At 45.2% G+C, this 18,280-nt stretch overlaps 1 protein-coding gene across 4 annotated transcripts in view; it reads right to left on the bottom strand.

The window, feature by feature from the left end:
* LOC138248711 (E3 ubiquitin-protein ligase TTC3-like) overlaps positions 1-18,280 on the bottom strand; it is a 1,399,506-nt gene that overhangs the window by 1,129,493 nt on the left and 251,733 nt on the right. For all 4 annotated transcript variants that reach the window (XM_069202543.1, XM_069202544.1, XM_069202547.1 and 1 more), the window contains exon 15: positions 14,891-14,948. In XM_069202543.1, coding sequence (XP_069058644.1) covers positions 14,891-14,948 — 58 coding nt within the window. The remainder of the gene's footprint in view (positions 1-14,890; positions 14,949-18,280) is intronic.

Raw genomic sequence — 18,280 nt, 5'->3', positions numbered from 1 at the left:
TGATTTTCTCCCATGCTCTGTAATAATGACCTATTCGTCCCCCCACTGGTGTTGTGTGGAGGGGGTGAGTGACATGTGAGTCACTGTTTAGTAGTAGGGGTTTTGGGGCTTTGGAATCTTCCTCTATTTCTAGGGAATTGCCCTCCTCTATATTGTCCCCGAAAACCTCCTCTATACTGTCCTTGGTAACTGGACGGTGTGGCTTGTGAGGTGCTGGCTTGTGTGCTTTGACCCCGAAACCCCCCTCGAAAGGGCGTTTTACGGAATGAGCTGTAATTCCCTCTGCTCTGCGGGGAGTAGAGTGCGCCCATGGCTTTAGCAGTGTCCGTATCTTTTTTGAGTTTCTCAATCGCTGTGTCCACTTCTGGACCGAACAGTTCTTTTTCATTAAAAGGCATATTGAGAACTGCTTGTTGAATCTCTGGTTTAAATCCAGACGTTCGGAGCCATGCATGCCTTCTGATAGTTACAGATGTATTAATTGTCCGTGCAGCTGTATCTGCAGCGTCCATGGAGGAGCGGATCTGGTTGTTGGAGATGGCCTGTCCCTCCTCAACCACTTGTTTTGCCCTATTTTGGAAGTCTTTGGGCAGATGTTCAATGAGATGTTGCATCTCGTCCCAGTGGGCTCTGTCATAGCGCGCAAGTAGTGCCTGGGAGTTCGCGATGCGCCACTGGTTTGCAGCTTGTGCTGCGACTCTTTTACCAGCTGCATCAAACTTGCGGCTTTCTTTATCTGGGGGTGGTGCATCTCCAGATGTGTGAGAGTTGGCCCTTTTCCTAGCTGCTCCTACAACAACAGAGTCTGGTGGCAGCTGTGTTGTGATGAAAGCCGGGTCTGTAGGAGGCGGCTTATACTTTTTTTCCACCCTTGGTGTGATTGCCCTACTTTTGACCGGGTCCTTAAATATGTCTTTTGCGTGCCGGAGCATACCAGGGAGCATAGGCAGGCTTTGGTAGGAGCTGTGGGTGGAGGAGAGTGTGTTGAACAAGAAATCATCCTCGACCTGTTCTGAGTGGAGGCTTACGTTGTGAAATTGTGCTGCTCTAGCCACCACCTGAGAGTACGCGGTGCTGTCTTCTGGTGGAGATGGTTTTGTAGGGTATGCCTCTGGGCTGTTATCTGACACTGGGGCGTCGTATAGGTCCCATGCGTCCTGGTCTTGGTCACCCTGGCTCATGGTGGTGTGAGCTGGGGAGTGTGATGGCGTTTGTGCTGGTGAAACGTTAATCACGTGCGGAGGAGAGGGTGGTGGTGTAACTCTTTTCACCACTTTTGGTTGTGGTGCTTGTTCCGTCTGGAACTCCAACCTTCTCTTTCTCCTAATGGGGGGAAGGGTGCTTATTTTTCCTGTCCCCTGCTGAATGAAGATACGCTTTTGCGTATGGTCCGCATCAGTTGCTTGTAGCTCTTCCTCAAACCTATGCTTCTGCATTTGGGAGGTTAGCGAGTGCTCTTCTGTATAAGAGCCTGAAGCTGGGTCGCTTGCAGTTTGTTTCGGCGTCGAAACTTTGTCTGCGTGTTTTTTCGGCTCCGAGGTGACTTTTTTCCTTTTCGGGGCCGAAACCTCTCGGCGTCGATCTGTTTCGGTGCCGCTGTCTCGGCGTCGAGCCGTGTCCACACCGGCATCTCGGTGTCGAGGCTTGTCTCCAGCACTTTCTCGGTCCCGAGAAGGCTGCGTGCCGGTGTCTCGACCGGAGTCGGACGATCTCGGCACTGTTTGGGCCTTTTTCGGTGCCGACGGTCGGTCACCGATTTTATGGGTTGAGCCATGGCCTGGTGGCAGTGGCGTCCCCTGGGCCTTGTAAATGTTTCTTTGTGTGGTTTTCGACGTCTTACTCACGGTTTGTGTATCGTCGAATCCTTCGGAGTCTGAGTCTTGGATCGAGAAGGTACCTTCCTCTTCCTGTTCCTCGAACTCCCGTCGGGCTGTCGGTGCGGACGCCATTTGAAGTCTTCTGGCTCGACGGTCTCGGAGTGTTTTTCGGGACCGGAACGCACGACAGGCCTCGCAGGTGTCTTCGCTGTGCTCAGGTGACAGGCACAGGTTGCAGACCAAGTGTTGGTCTGTGTAGGGGTATTTATTGTGGCATTTGGGGCAGAAACGGAACGGGGTCCGTTCCATCGGCGTTCTTCAGCACGCGGTCGGGCCGACCAGGCCCCGACGGAGGATCGAAAAATTACCCCGAAGGGCACCGGAGCTCTTCGATCTTCGATGCGGTGTTGAATGTAAGTATGCCGATCCCGAACGCAACAATACCGACGAAAATCTTCCGAAATTAACTATTTTTTCTGTTCCGAAACTCGGAGCGACAGGAACACGTCCGAACCCGATGGCGGAAAAAAAACAATCGAGGATGGAGTCGACGCCCATGCGCAATGGAGACAAAAGGAGGAGTCACTCGGTCCCGTGACTCGAAAGACTTCTTCGAAGAAAAACAACTTGTAACACTCCGGCCCAACACCAGATGGCGAGCTATTGCAGAACATGCGTATCTACAGCGACAGATGCCATCGAACTTATACTTACTGTTACTTTTGTAATAGATAGTACTTGGGGGTGAGTGGCAGAGCTCTGATCTCACAGCCCAACCACCTAAAACAATGCTGTCATCTTGCAATCATCTTGGGTCCATTTCGAACTGCAGGTGGATGATGTCCATCAAGGACTGCCGGAAAAGTCCCCTGTTCACCTTTTGTGTTAAGCTATTGCCCTGAGTGTCATTGCGTTGCACGGCCTCAGAGGCCTGCCAGTAGCCGGGTCCATCGAGGAGCCTTAAACAACACTTGTGCTCATCCTTCCCAGTGTCCTAGATACATTTGGAGCGAGGCTGGTGTGTCATGGGCTGCTCCAGAGAACAAAATTTTGTGCTGTGGACGCGATTGTGGGAATTCTGAGGTGCTCAACTGCCTTACTTGGCCTGTGCGCCACTGTGGGGTGCAAGGTTGTAGGCCTGGGTACCAGCCAGCATCTGTTAGGTGAACTGGAGATTTACTTCTATTTTGAGTAGCTGTCCTCCTATTGAGCTGGAGGTGACTCTGTGCTGTAGGATATCCTGCATGTCCCTGATAATGAGGACCCCTGGCTTCTCTATTACATTGAATTGCACACCTGGGCAAATATCTGCAGATAAGGTGTGCTTAAAAAAAAAGAATTGTTTCTGTTGAACTGCTGTGATCAAGCACTTAATCTAGTTCCCAGCACCAAGAGGCTTTATTTGTGTACATGTACTTGACAAATAAATAACATATCTGATGTTGCAGGAGCTGCAAAGTAAGTGAGAGGCAGGTGTAGCCTTATATCTTGCCCAAGAGGATAATGCCTTCTGTAAGTGTTGATGCCCACATTATGCCCGCTCTTCAATTCAAGTTGGGTGTTCAACTACTATCTCGAGACACCCACGGTGGCCACAGTGACTGCTCTTAACTATATTGCAGTTCTTTAAATGTGGAGAACTAAAACAGATTTGGAATGCAACCACAGACAGGGACAGCTACACCTTAGAATGATATCACCCACTATTTACAACATGGGGAAGGCTGAATCGTAGCAGCATGAATTATGTTTTTAAAAGACGGAGTTTGAGGAGTCCAAGAACCACAGGCAGCAGACAAACACATGGACGCTATGATGGCAGAACTTAGATATATTCCCAGTTTTGGGGGGGGGAGGATAGAGGAATGGAGCTTCTAGGCCCAATGCCAGATCCTACCTTTTTGCGATCAGGATACTGCCCTGCTGTTTGCGAGGGAGAAGGGTAAACTTACGATGAGCAACAGGCCTGACCTGTTTCCTTAGATTTAAAAAAAAAAAAAACATCCCTTTATTGAATAGTAAGTACTAAGAAGTGAAGTCATCTCAATGTCCCAAAGGAAATATAACAAGGATTTGCAATGCGATAGGTCTCGCATTTGCTTGAGTTGCAGCTATTGGCATTGTAAATGCATAACTGGACTTTTTTTTCCACATAAATTGGTCAACCAAACACATTTATTTGACGCGGCTGACCATGCTACATTACAGGCGCTATACCACAGGCGCTATACCACTGTACAACTCGCCCAACTACCTTCATAGCTAACAAGCTTGCTCAGGGATTTAGTCTTCATCCCAAACCAAATGAAGAGTGGCTGACACAGCAAGAGAAGGGGTGTTTGGCAGTGGAGCAAAAACACACGGGCCTCAACCAAAGTGAGGTTAAGTTGCAGGGGAGAGCACGCGATTCAGCAAGACAGAACACTGGGGATGTTTTGCAAGGGGTATAAGAGGAGGAGAGCAACATGGGGGCAGGAGGATGTTTGATGGGGACAAGCAGCAAATAAGAAAAGAGCAACATAGCATGCAGGGAAAGAGGTGGTTGCCAGGACGTGTTGGAGTGTTTCTGCTGAGGTGCAAATAACAAGGAGTAACACAAAATCCGTGAAACTGAAGTATATTTACCGCTAGGTGGTCCCGTGTCACATGAGCGACACCTTTAGCCTGTCCCGGCATTTTAACCAACAACACTTTGCAGGCCAGGATTCGCATGCCTAAAATGTGAACTGCAAGCCCCAGAATGAACTGCATTAACAAAAGAAATGACCAAGGGAATCAGACACGAGTGACTTTGTAGGAACTATGCTATGTAGGAACTTAGTAGGAGCACAATGTAGATATGCATAAATGGCCAACCTAGCGACCTGAGGTCGTTATATAGCACAAACCACAGCAGTGGTGCACATCTGACCTTGAGGAAGAGAGGCTGGTGTCTGGAGAGTGTCTGAAACATTACTGGGAAATTCTAATGAGTAAAGATACAAAATGAACTACTGCTTGAATATAAAAATATATTTTGCAGCTCAAACATTCCGATCACAGCAGCATCTGTTACATGTACCACAAGCCAATGGATTATAAACTGTCGACAAACAAGTCTCTCTGAAACCAGTTTCATGTTTGTTCGCTGCTCAGTAACAGTCAGTGTGCACGCAGCCGTGCCCGCAATGATTACATAACAACAGTACACACGTTGCCAACCTCGGAAAAGTGACGGTACAAGTGGCTCATCTGAAGCTATTGTACATTAACCCGAATGAATAGGTCCAAGGACGGAAATGCACATCATAAAATATCTGTACTTGCATAAAGAAGAACAAGTCATACACAGAGCCTGTTCACCTTGAGAAAGACAATTATGTGCAAAGAAGGGGAAAATGTGTTTTGGTTCCATGAAACAAGTGGCATGAGAAGTTATGAAAGGCGTGTTTCTAGATCAACCACTACAAACAAATCTCTAGGACCCGGGGAGGGCTACTGTGTTCGGAGAGGTCACATGACAGGAGCCACAGACACAAAGGACCTGGGAGAATCCAAACCCCTACCACAAAGAGAGAGGGGGAGGGGTTGGCAAAGGTGCAGGCATAGGGCGTGCTTCTCTCTGCTGCTTGCTTGAGTGCAGTGTTAATAACTATGGAGGAGGAAATGTGCTCCCTTCAACCCCTTCGCCGCCAGGCCTTTTTTTGACTATTTGGGGCAGTTCCCCTTAGGCCCTCAGAACTTTTTGTCCACATAAGCTACCTACGACAAATTTGCATCCTTTTTTTCCAACATCCTAGGGATTCTAGAGATACCAAGACTTTGTGGGTTCCCCTGGAGCAGACCAAGAAATTACCCAAAATACAGCAGAAACTTTGTTTAAAAAAAAATAAAAATGAGGAAAAAGGACTTCAGAAAAAAAACTAGTCTTTCTTCCCTGAAATGGCATCAACAAAGGGTTTGCAGTGCTCAAATCACCATCTTCCCAGCTTTCAGGAACATGCAGACTTGAATCAGAAAAACACATTTTTCAACACAATTTTGGCATTTTACTGGGACATACCCCATTTTTACTATTTTTTGTGCTTTCAGCCTCCTTCCATTTAGTGACAGAAATGGGTGTGAAACCAATGCTGGATCCCGGACAGCTAAACATTTCTCAAAAGTAGACAAAATTATGAATTCAGTAAGGGGTCATTAATGTAGATCCTACAAGGTTTCCCTACAGAAAATAACAGCCGAAATAAAAAAATATTGAAATTGAGGAGAAAAAAAACAGCCATTTCTCTCCACGTTTTACTCTATAACTTTTTCCTGCGATATCAGATTTTCAAAAGCAATATACCGTTACGTCTGCAGAACTCTTCTGGTTGCGGGGATATATAGGGCTTGTAGGTTCATCAAGAACCCTAGGTACCCAGGCCAATAAATGAGCTGCACCTTGCAATGGGTTTTCGTTGTATACTGGGTATACAGAAATGTATTCTGTAAAATATAAAGAGTCAAAAGTAGGTATCAAGGGAAACTTTGCATTTCCAAAATGGGCACAAGATAAGGTGTTGAGAAGCAATGGTTATTTGCAAATCTCTGAATTCTGGAGGACCCATACTAGCATGTGAATTACAGGGCATTTCTCAAACAGACATCTTTTATACACACTGTCTTACATTTGTAAGGAACAAATGTAGAGAAAGACAAGGGGCAATAACACTTGTTCTTCTATTCTGTGTTATCCCAAGCCTCCTGATAAAAATGGTACCTCACTTGTGTAGGTAGGCCTAATGCCTGTGACAGGAAACATAACATGGACACATCACATTTTTACATTGAAATCTGACGTGTTTTTTGGAAAGGGCCTAGCTGTGGATTTTGGCCCCTAGCTCAGCCAGCACCTAGAGAAACCCATCAAACCTGTGCATTTTTCAAAACTAGACAGCTAGGGGAATCCAGGATGGGGTGACTTTTGGGGCTATCACCAGGTTCTGTTACGGAGAATGCTTTGCAAACATCAAAATTTGGCTAAAAATACTTTGTGCTCACATTTCGGTGATGGAAGTTCAGGAATCAGAGGAACCACAGATTTCCTTCCATCCAGCATTCCCCCAAGTCTCCCGATAAAAATAGTACCTCACTTGTGTGAGTAGGCCTAGTGCCCGCAACAGGAAATGCCCCAAAACACAACTTGGACACATCATATTTTTCCAAAAGAAAACTGACCTGTTTTTTGTAAAGTGCCTCGCTGTAGATTTTGGCCTCTAGCTCAGCCGGCACCTAGGTAAACCTAGCAAACCTATGCATTTTTCAAAACTAGACACCTCGGGGAATTCAGAATGGGGTGACTTGTAGGGCTCTCACCAGGTTCTGTTACCCAGAATCCTTGGCAAACCTCAAAATTTGGCACAAAAAAAACACTTTTCCTCACATTTTAGTGATGGAAAGTTCTGGAATCTGAGGTGAGCCACAAACTTCCTTCTACCCAGCATTCCCCCAACGTCTCCTGATAAAAATGGTACTTCACTTGTGTGGGTAGGCCTAGTGCCCGCAATCGGCCTAATTAAAATAGGCCGATCTGCCCCCCGGGGGGGAGAAAAGGCCTAATAAAAAATAACCCCTCTGGAGTGACCCTTGCTCAAGGGGTTGCTCCCCTCATGTCAACTTCACAAGAAAACAAACACCCTGGTGTCTAGTGGGCATTTCTGCAGCCCGTTCGCTTCACGATTGGGCTGCAGAAATACTCAGAGACATGAAAGAAAAGGCCTTTACTTTCATGCCTCTGTCTGCCCCCACACCACCCATCAGAAGAGAAATGCTTTCCGGTGGTGGAAAGGGAAGCGATTCCCCTTCCATCCCTGCCCTTAGGCCCTCTCCCCAGGGCCAGTACAAGAACGGAATGGTTACGTCCGTGGCGCCTCAGCCCCGCACCACCGGACGTAACCATTACGTCCTTGGCAGCCAAGGGGTTAATAAGGAGCAGTTCCCACAACAATTTAATACAGCAGGAACATGTTGCACAAAGCGGGTACTCAAACGTGCATGCAAAGGTCACAGTCAATGGTCGTCAGTTTGACCCAAAGGCTTACCCCTTGTTAGGCGCAAGGGACATAAACCAAGCGTTAGAAGGAAAACAATGGTGAAAGTCTGCTGTTTATTGTTGCCTTTGTGCGATTTCAAAGGGGACAGCAGGGTGATGCAGAGCCGCACGAGAATATTCCTGACAACAATGATGTGGCCTAACATACAGAGGTGCCGACTTTGGGACCAGGGAACTCAGCTTAAGTCTGGTGTCGCCTCAATTAAAAAAAGAAAATGCAGATCTGAAAATGAACTTGTAACAAATAAAATGGAATAAACAATGCCAATCAAAAGGCAGATAGGCAGTGTAGACGTATAGAAGTCCACAAAAGAAGCATCTTGAAACTGAATTAAGAATGAAGCGAGGGAAAAGAAACAAGGAAGAGGAAGAAACAACATACAGCCACACATCGTGAAGCGGCAAGGCCAAAGACAAAAATTGTGCACCACACTAACCTATATGGCAGATCGTGAAATCATCCATGTAACAGGGTCAGTCTGCAAGGTGGGAAAAAAGCTGCCTTGAGGCGAGATAAACGTGAAGCAATTACCAACAAAATTAATGGATTTTCAAAAGGCAAGCCCAGGAACGAATGAAAGTGATGGGCGTGAGATGGGTGTAGCTAAAGACCACAAATAAATTACAGCAGTTCGAGAAGCAGCGCATACGCGCTGCTATGCTTGACCTAAAAATGTATCAGATATAGCATTGTGGGAAAGAGTTGTAAAGAAATAAATCGGCTATGAGCTGCTACGCACATCTACACCAGGACTGAGGATCTTAGTGGTTCAGAATGAAATACGGCTGAAACAGGGGAGGTGTTGTATCTTACTGTCCCCTACGTCTCCCATCACATATTAAGTTAACCCAGGATATCGATTTAACAAAGGTCACAGGTGGCTTGACGACATGCTACGCCCCAGGCGAGTACCATTAAGAATTATCATGGGCTACTTATTAGTTCCTAAGGGATGAGGACATCCCAGAAAGATAGAAGTATCAATGTGGGGACCAGAGAGGAAGGGTGCACTAGGGTGTTTGATCTGTAGTTGAAGGAACAAATATTTCTTTGCCATGACTTGAGAAAGAAACATTATTGCCTTGCGATTACTGTAGTAAGCTGGGTTCTGGTTGTGGTACCCCCCACTTTTTTGCTTGGTGTTAGCATGTTTTGGGCAGTAGTGCACTGGGATCCTACTCACCAGGACCCCAGTGCTAGTGCTCTCTCCCTTAAATTTGTTTGCTAGTAAACTTTTTACATCCACAATTGGCATACAGGTACACCCATGTAAGTACCTAGTATATGGAACCTAGGAACCCAGAGCATTGGCACACCAGGGGGGCCCTTATGGGCTGCAGGATGTGTTATGCCACCCATGAGAGCCCATGCAAACTGACTAAAGACCTGACATTGCAGCCTGTGTCAAGGCCATCTTAAGGTATGTAGTAGGCACTGGTCAACATAAGTGGTCCAACTACATAATGGCTACTCCGAACCTAGGCATGTTTGGTATCACACATGTTGGAATCATGCAACTACACTGAGTCCAGTGCTAGTTGCATGATACCATATACTCTAGGGGTTCCCTAGGTGATCCACAAGTTCTGCCTGTGCAGCCTTGCGGGGTCCAGCTGCCAGCCTGCTCTGCTGCTGACCCCCAACACTGTTCTGTCCTCCTGTTGATGAGCCAGACTCAGGCCGGAGGAATAGAACAAATGATTTCCTGTAGGGAACAGGTGTGACCACCTCTCCCTGTGTATTAGGTGTCTAAGGGCTGGGGTCTGGTGTCCCCTGAGCGCCACCCGCTTTAAGGGCACATATGGTGCCTTCCTTGCATAATCCGGTTTGCACCAGTTCAGGAACTCCTGGATCCCGATCTGGCGCAAAACTACACAAGGAAAGGGAAGTGACCACCCCCCTTGTCCAGCCCTTCCCCTTGGGAGGTGTCCAGAGCTCTGCCAGGTGGCTACTTGATTCTGCCATCTTGAAATTAAGGTGTGCAAAGGCCCCTTGGAGCATCTAGTTAGTTAGGCCAAGTGGGAGATGTCCCTGACCCCCTCGGATAGGTGAGTCACTGCAGAGTGACCCCCTTTTAGAGTTATTTATGGCCTCCATTACATGTGGGTCCTCGGATTCGTCAAGCAGGACTCTACAAGGAACTCTCTGCAAGACATCTTCTGCCCCTGTCCTCTATAACCGCTGATGGTCTTTGCCTGAAACCAAACAAGTCTGCTTCTGGTGGGAAGGTTCCCATTGCAACATTGTTTCTCTGGATCCTGCAAGAATTCAGCAACATCCAAGGACTCTGTTTGCACGAAAAAGCACAAAGGAATCTCACTTGGAGTGAAGGAGTCACTCCCATGCAACCGCAGGCACCTCAAGACAACGTTGACCGGCTGGTGTGGTCTGATGTTTACAGATGTCTGAAGATCCTGCAACACAGGTGGTGAGCCTGTGGCCTCCGCTGGGTCCTGCTTGTCTTCTGTCCATGTTGGGAGACTGTGGGCCCCTGCTCTTGCCACTGGACTGGCACCTTGTGCAACGCTACTGTTGCACTAGTCAAGGCTTGTTGACTCTTCCTCTGGGGGATCTTCAGGCTCCGAGAAGTCCCGGCCTCCAGCATTCTGCAAACCAAAGGTCAGCTCCTGTCTTGCAACTCCTGCGATGTGGACTTCTGTTTTGCTGGGCTGGTAAGGCCTTCTTGTAACTCCCTGTGTCTGGAGCCTGTGGTTCACTCATAGGGGCTCTATCGACTTCTTTTGGCCTTCCTGCGTGCTGAGGGCCAGCCCTGACTCCTGGCTAGAGTCTCCTGGACCTTGCTGGTCCCAAAACTTTGCAAACTCTTCTGGAACTTCTGTTTGCATTTGCCAGCGCTTTTTGGTGACCTGGTTGGTCAATGACCCTCCTGCAATCCGGTGACCATCGAGGGACAGCTTGTAGGCGACTCCTTGGATCTTCTGCAGCCCCTGAACCCAGCAGCTGGACTACTTCTTCTACCGACTTGCAGGAATTTCATCTTCAGGAGGATAGGCATTGCCACCTACACCACCTGGGCACCTCAAAGGAATCTGGGCTCTGCCCCCTCCCTTTGCAGGACCTCCATGTCTGGAATCTGTCCCTGGGTTCCACCGGCCTGGTCCACGGGTCATGACAGAGCTGGACAATCCGAGGCATCCACAGTCTTCAGAGAAAATTCCTTCTCCCCTATGTATCTGGGTACCTCGTGTAGGTACTCCTGTCCTCTCGGTATCCTGGAGTAGGGGCACTATCCACCCACCTCTTGCCTGCTGGTTTCCTTGGGGTCTACTAGGAAGGGTCCTGAATCCCACAAACGCCAACCTCTACTCTCTGTGTTAGCCTAGGGAACAACTGTTTGGGTAACTGACTTATTCCTGGTTGCTGGGGCCACTTACTGTACTTACCTCTGGTATTCCTAACTGCCCCCAGGCTCATAGCTAACTACCACATTTACCTGGCTGGGGTCACTATTTCACCTTCCACTTTTTTAGTATATGGCTTGGCCCTCCCCTAGGGTCCTGTCTATTTCTATGCTATTTCTAATGGTTTTCGTATATGTATTTTGTGTGTAATATCTCTAAAGGGAGATAAACTAATGTCTGTTGAGTAGTAGTGCTGTAATAAAGTATCCTTTATTCCTGCAACACTTGTGTGGTTCTTTCTTGTGAGTGAGTTACTGTCTGACTACTGTGGTATTGCAAGTGCTTTACCTTCCTCCTGGATAAGCTTTAGCTGCTCGCCTCAGCTACCCTTAGAGAGCTTTTACTGTCTGGACACCTATTCACCATCACTGAGGGTTGCCTGGACTCAGTATAGGGTGCCACACCATAGGTGTACACCGTAAACTGAGCCAACCTCCTACAATTACAAATACATGATACTGAGCACTACACACAAATACAACGCCACACAATTATGGTTGCATTAAGATGACTCAATTTATTAAATTCTGCTCCTGGTAAATCCAGGAACAGAATTATCCTAACAAAAGTGAGATATGTACTTGCATATTTGAATTGGCAATACTTAAATGCAGCAAAGTTACAGGAAACCCATCTTCAAAGCCAAAATACCACAACATTTGCCTTTAAATGGAGACTATAACCACAACTACTCACAGGTGATGTCTATTCATGATGTCTGTTCTTGTAAAATACTACATTTTAAACCACAGCAGACATGCAAAGATAGCAGTGGCAGGATAAGGATGGTTCAAGGCAAATGATCTAATACACCAATTACTTTACTAGATATATATCCAGTCAAAATTTTGATTGCACTGACTTCCATGATGCCGTATTATTGTTATGTTGCAAGTATAATTATAATATGAGCATCTTTCTGTGGGGAAGGGGGCTTAAATATGACCGTGGCTCCCACTGTAGACAGATCCCAGCGGAATGCAACTCACCCTTCCAATACCACTAGGCTGCTACTCTGCATTACGGAGACATTGACGATAACTGATATATGGAATATACACAGGGTCGAGAAAGAGTTTAATGCTTTTACTCATAAGTGTATGATTTGTTTTCACATACTGACTATAGATAATCATTGGCATTTATACCCTCTTGCACAAGAAATATGTTCTACTTACCACATAATCTATCAGGTCGTTCTCAGTGGTTCTGAGATCCCCCTTGTTCCAAACACATTGACAAAAGTGAAATACTGGCAACTTTGGGAGGTAGGTGACCGAGAGGTCAAAATCTATGCAAACGTCCTAGGATACACAGGTATGCGCAGGGAGAAAGATCAGGAAAGACCTTGGCGTGGCAACACATATTTCACAGAAGACCAAGAATATTATTGCAGTCCATAGATAGGATGAGAGTAGCGCCATTACCACAGAGGATATCTTGGGTCAATTTGTTGACTTTGACATTAAATGATATTATTCTGCAGCAGAAAAAGATATAGCTCTCTTCTCTGTAATGAGCAAAACTGCAATCATAACGACAGAAGTTCTATCTAAATGTGTGTATTTCTCCATTAATCACCCAATTCATTAAAAAAATATGTTTTATTTAGAAGCTCCGGGCACTCCTCTTGATATCTGTTTGGACAAGGAAACATCTTAGGCTGGGTTCCGATATTACAAGTCTCCGCTAACACAGGAAGGTATCAGACTTACAGAAATTCTATCCAGGAGCTGAGGACCATTTTATTATTTTTCAGATCTAGTGCTGGAAAGTGATCAAGATGAAACAGGAACACCGCAGATGATATTGATGGTGATACTACCTATCCTCGCAGCTCCCGTACAGAGAAGGCTGCACACACTTTGGGACTGGTGTGAAATGAGTAAACTAACGGGAATGGTGAATATTCATAAAAACGTAAATGGATATACTTAACAAGAAAGGCCTTACACTAGTGGGTCTGCTTTTAGTTAAGGATAAAGTAGTAAAACAAGACCAGAATTGGAGGGGAGCTAGGAAAGCACTTTTCTGGATGTCTTTACCTATTACAAGTTGCGAAAGGCTGCGCGCTCTCTCTTCCTGACATCTCCTAATGAATCACAGAACCTGTTCCATTCACAGCAACACTCTCCCTCTCAAGACTCTAGGTGATGGGTCTCCAAGTTGTACGACCTGATCGTTAAAGCTTGCATTATTATTATTATACATAAGCAATATGAAAAGGACTTGTGTATTTCTATTAATGATGTTATAAATACTGTTGGACAAAAATTAAAACAGTGAGAAAGTAAAAAGAAAAGCTTTTACATTTCAGCTTCATAAACTGCATGTATTTTTATCCAGTTTGCTTACACAAATTTGATGCAGCATATGATTCCTCATGTTGGAGATGCTCCCATCACAAGGTTCACTTTATTTATCTGGCTTGGTATTGCCTGACGCAGGTTTTTTAGAGAACTGTTGATAGTACTATATTCAACATTACACATTTCACTGTAGACCCAACATAACTTGTGATGCTACTGAGGTATGTATCAGATATCCCACATACCAGTATATATTTGGCAGCCCCACTGATTTTATTAGCCAAACTCTGTGTGGCCCTGTACCTGCTGAAGGTTTCCATCTTTAGTTTGTGAGACTGGTTCACCAGTCCATCATATTGTAACTACAATCTAGGTAAATTTGTGTCAATGCTACCACTCCGATCCAGAGATATTTGGGGGCACTATACAATTACTTAATAACCCTTGACTTTGATTTGTGAGAGAGGTTCAGTTTTGTGCATAAAAATAAAAAAAGACAAAGAGTTCTGTATTTCTTTGTCAATTCTGATATGGTCACAGTTTCTCCCTCTCAGTCATGGAATCGACCAGACTTTCCTATTAGGCAATGTAGTATAGTGTGACTTGTGTGTTGCATGGCATAAGAAAGAGAGTTCGGTGTGATAATGTAATGTATAACAAATTATGTTTAAGACCACAGTACAGTATTACTTTGAGTTAGTAAAGAACTTAATAATAAAATAAAAAATACTTGGGTAGAATTGACACACAGTTGCACGTGAAATAAATTATAAGGTCCAGTGCATTCTGCTCGGTGCTTATCAGCAGTCAGGATTTTTTAACATTATCAAGGTGCTGTATTCATGGCAAGTTCTAAAATGAAGTTCCTTAAAGAGTAGACTGCATAGTAGAGAGTTCTATTAATATAAAAATCAACAGTGCTAGTCTGGGAAATTGCAGATTTTGGTGTAATTTAGTCTTATTTTCTTTTACAACGTATTATATTGTTTGGCTAAATTTTGTGTCCTCAGAATATGCAGATGCTCTAGAGAACAAAAGAAAACAGCAGAAGAGTGCATAAGTCGGTAAAAGAAAAAATAATTACTCCAAAGGAGATGAAGGATGGTTTAAACAATTCATGTCCCCAGCTTGCAGTGTATTCAACGCCATAACATTTAATATATCTGTTCTATTACTAAGCAATGGAAACATCCGAGAAGTGTTACACTTCATACATAAAACACAAACAAATTGCTATAAAAGACATTAAGATATTGAAAATGCTACAGTACCTGCAGGAAGCTCAGAAGGTGTTTTTGTATTTTCCATGTGTGAATCAACAACAGATTCCTAATAATATAAAAAAAGGCGTTTTACTAGTTACATAATACAAAATTACAAAGCAAGTTACTGAACCAGTGGATATCAAAATCCTACTTTTACGAACGAGCATGTATTTTAAAGTATCTCTATAAATCAATATTATTTTATTTCCTGCAGCGCAGCCTTCCAATACTGATGTAATGGCTTCGGCTCCATTATCATCAATGAATGGCATCCATCCAACTAGCCACAAATGCTATTCGGAGATAAAGGGGGTTATTACAACTTTGGAGGAGGTGTTAATCCGTCCCAAAAGTGACGGTAAAGTGACGGATATACCACCAGCCGTATTACGAGTTCCATAGGATATAATGGACTCGTAATACGGCTGGTGGTATATCTGTCACTTTACCATCACTTTTGGGACGGATTAACACCTCCTCCAAAGTTGTAATAACCCCCAAAGTGTTTTTTTTGTCACAGAAAATGTCTTTTTTTAAAAATCTTCACATAAGTCAAAATCAAGCTGTCAGACACGTTGCCCCAGCTTCCGACTCAGGCTTCGATCACTTGGTTTCAGCCTAACTCTCAAACTTCAAAAAGCACACTGGACACCTTTAGTATAACTACGCGAGGTCACTGATAATCAAGCAATCCGCTTCTCCTTTGCCCTTCTATGCTCTAAAGTGAATTAGTGACCTGACTGGCAGAATTTCCTTCAGCACAACGCTGGGTGAGTAAAACAAGTGACGTGCATTTTTTATGATGATACATTTCTTTTCTAACTATTATTAACCATTCAATGTTACATCCATGGCATTATTGTTCACGGGATCAAATCAATACACAGCTCAAATGTAACTATTAGCCAGAGCAGAAGATGCAAGCAGGGTTAGGGTAAATAGTTAAAAATAATAACTGAGGCAGCAACACCAAATCTTGTTTTAGTGATTTTCTATATACTGTAAACCTTAGTCCACAAGTCTACCATACCCTGAACTGTGTATGCCATGCTTCTCTTTTAAGACAGCTGTTTCTTTTATTCACAACTGAGTATTCGCTGCAAAATACTGCATGGTCCTCAACCCTTTGGGGAAATATGAGTTGAGAAGGGTATTTACATTTTCTGCATATCAGTGTTCTGCCTATTACTTTGCCAAGGAGATTAAGTGTTGTGTTTCCAGAGTCTGAATAACAGAGAATTGGTTATGACCCATCAATATCAATAATGGATCACATGCTTCTTTTATACATGGGGACCATGGCGCGAGTGGAGAGGTGAGACAGCCAGATATTAATGCGGTATACCAATGTAAGGGTACAGTATGCAGATATTACAGGCAACCCTTATTAGTTGACAGAGGTTAAAGAAATAACCCTAAATGCTCTTTTTTGTGGTAGTGTGGGCAAGCAGTTGAAGGCTTATCAGAGGGTAGTGTTAAGCATTTGTTGACCACAATGAGTCAATAAATAAGACACACTCAAGAAGAACACTGTAGAAAAATAACACACATTTTTATATTAAGTTAGACACCAAGATCTACAATATCAGGACAGTACTTTTCGAGTTAGCGATTTCAAGAAATGTAGAAAATACAGCTGTCAAATCTGAGAAATGAGCCTCGATCACAGTAATGTTATACTAAGGGGAAATTATACACTACATAGGGTCACTTGCAATCGACTTACAGGACTGTTCTTCTGGACTTAAGGTAAGTAGGGGGTCAAGGTCTTTAGAGCCACCAGCAGTTTTGGGTTAATTGCCCTGGTGTGTCTGGGTGTAGAGGTGCACCTGGAAGTGGTAGACTCAGACGCTGCCCGTTTAAGACAATGGGAGCTGTACCTGGAAGAAAAGGGCTGCAAGTGGGGACTGAGTGACCACTCCAGCTGAACCAACAGGGGGCTCCAGAGGGTCCACATCAGTTTCAATGGCCCCAGGCTGGGGATCTTGGGTGTATAGGTGTTTTGTCCAGCAGTTCAGCGAGTCAGAGCCTCTCGCTGTTCTTGGGGTACCTGCAGAAAACGGGAAAGAAACAAAGCGGAACAACTTCTGGCATGGAGTTGGCCTCTTCCATAGCCCCTCGAAGTGCAAGTACGTTTTTGTGTCGATGGTTTTCTGGCTGAACACAAACAATCCTTGGTGTCTGCAACTGGTGACAGCACCATGGGTATTGGTGCAGGTAGGCTCCAGGCAGGCTCAGCGTCTCAAAGACTGGATGGGTCGATGGGGCAGCACTCCTGGACACTCAGGATCCTCTTCCTGGTGAAATGCTCCCACAGTGGACCCGATGGCTAGCAATACGAGGAACAGGGCAGTCGCAGTTCATGCCTGCTGGTGGAGGGAAGTGGCTCCTCCACTTCAATGGAGATGACTAAGAGTCCCAGAATTCCTAGCTCCCCAAAAAACAAGATGGTCAAACCCTTCCTCCATGTAGCACATTAGGCAGCCTACCATTTGGATGGGATTAGCCTGGTAGTGCACCACGCCTTCCTGCATAGCTAATTTCCTACCTGACCTGGTACCAAATGGGCCTCAGGGCAGGGGGTGGCATCTCCCAGGTCTGGAGGAAGCCGGGCTTGCATATCTAAAGGTGGCAGGGACTTTGAAGTCCCTGGCTTTGGTATGCAGATTTACTTGCCATTCTGCTGGAGGAGGTGATAACACCTTCCCCCAGAGCAGGCTATGTTTCTGGCTACTGAGAGCATGGTCTCTCACCTCCAGGGGATCGGAAACTCGTCTGCTGTAGCAGGCTGGTTAATACCACTCAACCAGCACACTAGAGGACAAGTAGGTTTTAAGGGGGCACCTCTGGGTGCATGCCATACTAGATCCAATACTGGCATCAGTATGGATTTATTAAGACGAGGTCTTTGATACCAAACACTACAGGTTTCAGTGAAGCCATTATGTAGCTGGGTAACTCATAATGACCAGTGCCCAGTACATACCTTACAATGGCTTTCCTGTTCGCTTGGAATATCTAGTAATCAAACTTGATATCACAGTGACATATCTGCTTATGCAGATATATCCTCACATAAAATATAAATATAATGCATCCTGCCCTAGGGCTCTAAGCCGTGCTGTAGGGGTGACATATATATTGTATGCAATGACTTGTGTGCCATGTCGTGTTTTCATGTATGGTTTGCACCATGACACACAGTCTGCATGCAATTTGTAGGGGGGTCCCTTAGTGTGGCATAATAAATGCTGCAGCTCTTAGGGTCCCTCTTTAGTACCCAGGCCCTAGGTACTAGAGGTACCATTTACTAGGGACTTGCAAGGGTGCTAAAGTGTTGCGCCATCAAAAGCTTCTGTTTTAGGACCAATACTGAGGAGAGAAGGGACCTTAAGT

This window comes from Pleurodeles waltl, chromosome 8, assembly GCF_031143425.1.
Source record: "Pleurodeles waltl isolate 20211129_DDA chromosome 8, aPleWal1.hap1.20221129, whole genome shotgun sequence".
NCBI classification, from domain to species: Eukaryota; Metazoa; Chordata; class Amphibia; order Caudata; family Salamandridae; genus Pleurodeles; species Pleurodeles waltl.
Note: the sequence above shows the minus strand (reverse complement) of the source record. Positions and strands in the feature narration are given on the sequence as shown.